Genomic DNA, 4,734 nt, shown 5'->3' on the forward strand with positions numbered 1-4,734 from the left:
GAAACTGTTCAACCAAACTAGTCTTACTGCTAACCTCTAGATTTAGATCACTCCGGAACTAAATCACTCTGTTAGCACTAGCACACCATCATGGTCTTGCTACCTAGAGCTTCTCCGAACTCTGTAACTGGGTTTTATCCCAACTTATGGCTATATTTGGTAATTTTCAAAGTTCAAATTTTATCTTGCACACTTTATCACTACAGACAAGTGTACATACAGACCTGCCAAAGAGTCAAGTTACATGCACAAGCCTTGGCGTCCCATTCCACCAAGACTACAATCGATTTCGTGAGAATTGATGTCCCATACCATCAAATTACCACCAAACCAATTGATGTGATACTTATCTAGAAGGGCAAATTTATGTAACACCCTTCTTCTGATAATTAAAAAAACACCTTGTCTTGCTATCTTGAAGGGTACTTTTAGTTTTGATGTTTTATTTGAAGGTCGCATCAAATGATCCTTCTTGTGAAAGGGTTACACCTCCTGCGTTTGGAAGGGTACGTTCAAATTCTGGCGATGCTGAGGTGATGCGTGTGAAATCCGACTTATCACCAAGCCAAGGCCTACACGGCACTTGACCTTACTCACATTGACTTTACGAATCATAAATTTCTATCTTGGAGGCTCTCATGCAGCTTTCTCCTGCTTCCTCTGACTGTGAGGGCGATGGCGCCTTTCCTGAGCTCTGTGGCAGCCAAGCTTCGTGGCTTTGTGCGAGCTTTCTTACTGTGGGTGCTGTCGGCAGGGCCTATCCCGGCCCACATCGCCATCATCATGGACGGAAACCGCAGATTCGCCGACCGCCGGCGCATGGACCGTCGGATCGGCCACTCCCACGGGTATGAAACCCTCATGCGCACTCTCAAAGACTGCTTCGATCTGCGTGTTAAAACTGTTACCCTCTATGCTTTCAGTATCGATAACTTTCAGAGAGCCCCTGATGAGGTCTCTGCCCTCATGGACCTCATGCAGACCAAGCTCGAAACCCTAATTGAGAAAGAGGATCTGGTCAGAGAGTATGGAGTTAGGGTTAGGATTTTGGGCGATCTGTCTCTGTTGCCAGATGGTGTGAGGAAGGCTGCAGAGAGAGCCATGGCTGTCACCAGTCAGAATAGTTCGGCTGTTCTTAATCTGTGTATTTCTTACACTTCAACCCATGAAATCGTGCAGTCTGTGCAGCGAATTCGTGACAATCTTGTTTCTGTGGTAGGCAGAGATGGTGTTCTAGATGGTTCTCAGAAGACTTTGGATAGTGGTGGGGTGGGCAAGTCTGATAGCAAGGACAATGATCGGCCTATGATTACTTGTAATGGTCATGCACTCAGGTCTCACATGGCATGGGATGATGATTTGGGCAGCAATGGTGACTATGGGTCACGCAAGGATGTGGACAATGGTGACGCTAGTCACGCAAATGGGTTTCACAAGCCATGGCATGATGGCGTGGGCAACGGTGACAATGAGCATGCAAATGGGTTTCTGAAGGCAAGGGATGATGGTGTGGGCAACGGTGACAATGAGCATGCAAATGGGTTTCTGAAGGCAAGGGATGATGGTTTGGGCAATGGTGACAATGTTCATGTGAATGGGTACTTCAACGCATGGGATGGTGATGTGGGCAATTTTGACCATGGTCATGCAAATGGCTATTGCAAGGAATGGGATGCTGGTGTGGGCAATGGTGACTCTGATCATGCTAATCAGGCATGGAATGATGATGTGAACAATGATGACCATAATCGTGAAAATGGCTTTTATCAGGCAGGGGATGATGCGGTGGGCAAGGATGAGTGCGAAATACGATCCCAAAACAGTGCAGAAAAATTTGATAGTAGGGAAATAAGGTCCTTTGTGAGCTCTGATTGGAAATCCATGAAATCCGATGTTTTGAGAAACCGTACATCCAAAAAAGCAGGGATTTCAGGAATTTGTAGCCCTGAGAAATTGGATGGCTTAGAAATTTGTGATTGTAAGGATTATGGGCGTTTTGGAAAGTGTGTGAACGGGTCCAAGAAGGCTTTCAAAAACTGTGATTGCATGGTAACGCGCTCTTCAGGAGATTTTGATTGTGAGGTGATTGGCAACAGCACGGCAAGTGGGTTCAACAAGACTTGGGATGTTGTGGGCTACTGCACATGTAAGACAAATCGACCCAAGAAGCATTTGGGCAACCGTGACATTTCCAATATCCCAAGCAAGCTGTCAGGACTGCAAAAGACATCATGTGAGTTTACAAATTCTTGCCCACATGTTAGGCTGAGTGCTGACATTATATCGGAAAATAGTCTTTCAATCAGTAGTAACTGTGGACAGCATTGTTACGTAGATGATAGGATTCTTAAGTTAGTCAAAGACCGGATCTCAGAAGAGGAGATAGAGAAGCATCTGTATACTGATTCGTGCCCTCCCCCTGATATTCTCATTCGAACCTCAGGAGAGACTCGCCTGAGTAACTTTCTTCTCTGGCAAGCCTCACTTTCTCATCTAGCATTCTCCAAGGTTCTATGGCCAGAGTTCTCATTTAGGCACTTGTTTTTCATAATCCTCGAGTACCAAAGAGCATATCCATCTCTTTTGATGAAGCGACAATGCTGCAGTAAAGTATCATGAAGGCGTTCAACATGGAAACATTGTTTATTCTTAGTATAACAAGGTTTTATTTTCTCTATACAATTCAAACACGGGGAAAGTGTCTTACCAATCGATGTTTGTTTTGCTTAAGTTGATATCTTGCATCCTCTTTTTTGTTTTTTGTTTTTTCGAAAGCCCCCTTTTGAGGGGATGTAGCTGAGCTAGAAGCTACACCACTCACACACACACACAACCCTACGGTGTCAGGGCTCGAACCCACAACCTCTTGATTAGGGTGGGTTGCTATGAGCTGAGCCACTGGGGGCAAGTGCCTGCTGAGCGTCCTCTTTTGGATAATGGCCTTGCTGAAATTTTGTATTCAGAAGAATGTGCAAATAATAAGGCACTACCATGGGTTAACATTGATGTATGTTGAAGAGCCAAGTTTTTTGGCACCTAAAGGAGCTATCACTGGGTTAACTGTGATGTATATTGAAGAGCCAAGGTTTTTGGCACCTAATGGAGCTTTCATTGGGTTAACTGTAATGGCTATCATTGGGTTTTTGGCACCTAATGGAGCTATCATTGGGTTTTTGGCACCTAATGGAGCTATCATTGGGTTAACTGTAATGGCTCGCTTAAGGGTATGCTTGGGAACCCACGTTTATTGCACTTACATCGACCCTACTTTCCAAGCTATTGTACATGTGCGTTCTCACTCCCCTTTAAAGATAAGAGGTGATGTACAGGGGAGGAAAGCTGGGAAACTTTCTTGGTCAATGTAAGATGTGTGTTTGTGATGGTGGTCAGTCCAAATTCTGGAAAAAGGGAAGATGAGCAAGTTTCAGTAGTTAGGTGAGTGCATGGTTTCTTCCCCTTATGAAGTATAAGCTGCAGCTTATCAGTGGTGTGAGGATAGAGTGGCCTTGCACACTTAACCAAAAGAAATTTAACAATTTGAGTTTGAAAACCTCAAATAAGTTAAGGACTGACAAAATGGGTTGCAATCTAAGTTACAATCTCTTGCAACTTTTCATGGAGAAAATGTGGGTAGGCGGTGGTGGGTGGGGAGAGAGAGACAGACAGAGAGAGAGAGAGAGAGAGAGAGAGAGAGAGAGAATCATAAAGTGTATCCAATGATAACAAAAGTTAATGATATTTTTCCACAATAATTGATACATTTAAAAAAAGGCTTAAATAGATTCAATAAGGGTTGAAATATTCAAGTTGTAAAAAATGAGTAGAAGTGAGTGTGATCAATTATGTACGATAGGGGGGCTTTTACTTAAATTTTAGAGCTTGAAACTCTTCTTGACCCACAAAAACCGATCAGATAGTTCTTTTCTAGGGATTCCCAAATGCATTGACAAAGTCTCAGATAGCTATTGTAGGTTTGTGAGTCTCTTCATTGGATGTTCACATTAGTTTCTTTTGTTGTCACACTTTGAAATAGTGGCTCACCAATATAACAAAAAAAAATTGTCCTCTTTGTACTTCAAAGAAGGGGAAACAAAGTAAAGTTTTCTAAATGTTTATGGATTTCATATCACCATAGTAGTACGTCACTTTCATAACCTAACCATGATCTTGTTATTATTTATTGATGTCTCCATGTCACAATCATGTGCCCAAAGGAACTTTTTGTATTCTCCATATTTAACCATCAAAAACCAAGTAAATCTTAATCCTATTTGAATGCAAAAGTACATGTTCTATTTTCAATGTTAGAATTGTGAATACATGATTACCTTGAAGGGGAAAACTTAAATGTTAACATGGCTTAGCAATGATTAAACCACGAGTATATGTGTGCACATGCATGCGCACATGTCACACTAGAATTGTTTTTAGTAACTTAGTTACTTAGACGATTAACTTTTGCTACAAGTCCTACTATTAGTTGCGCACTCTTTATACTTGTCCCTTCTTGCACTTGCACTTTCCTTTGAAAAATCTTTGCTTGACTATATGCACATGCACACCTTCGAAGTAGGCAAACTTTGGAAAGTACTTGATAGTCGCGTGTTAAATTACCATGTACTCAAACTTAATGGTAAGCACACTATTAGATAAATCTAGTGTTGATAAATACATATGCGTATGTGTGTGTAACATATGTACACACACACATGCATGCATGTGTGCAAGCACGTG

General features: G+C 42.2%; 1 protein-coding gene across 1 annotated transcript; it reads left to right on the top strand.

Moving 5' to 3' along the window:
* Window positions 1-542: 542 nt before the first annotated feature.
* Window positions 543-2,703, top strand: LOC147615006 (uncharacterized). The gene is made up of 2 exons (XM_086780289.1): window positions 543-848; window positions 924-2,703. The coding sequence occupies exons 1-2, from the start codon at window positions 676-678 to the stop codon at window positions 2,617-2,619; spliced, it is 1,869 nt and encodes a 622-aa protein (XP_086636415.1). The 5' UTR covers window positions 543-675; the 3' UTR covers window positions 2,620-2,703.
* The last annotated feature ends 2,031 nt before the right edge of the window (window positions 2,704-4,734 follow it).

Source organism: Cibotium barometz, chromosome 41 (genome assembly GCF_041138505.1).
Source record: "Cibotium barometz isolate CiBa-2024 chromosome 41, ASM4113850v1, whole genome shotgun sequence".
Taxonomy (NCBI): domain Eukaryota; kingdom Viridiplantae; phylum Streptophyta; class Polypodiopsida; order Cyatheales; family Cibotiaceae; genus Cibotium; species Cibotium barometz.

What these genes read in the sequence shown, in the direction of transcription:
- LOC147615006 (XM_086780289.1), top strand. Translation starts at nt 676, where the DNA reads ATGGCGCCTTTCCTGAGCTCTGTGGCAGCCAAGCTTCGTGGCTTTGTG. An exon ending in CGGATCGGCCACTCCCACGG is followed by an intron (nt 849 to 923) that starts GTATGAAACCCT and finishes CTATGCTTTCAG; the next exon opens with TATCGATAACTTTCAGAGAG.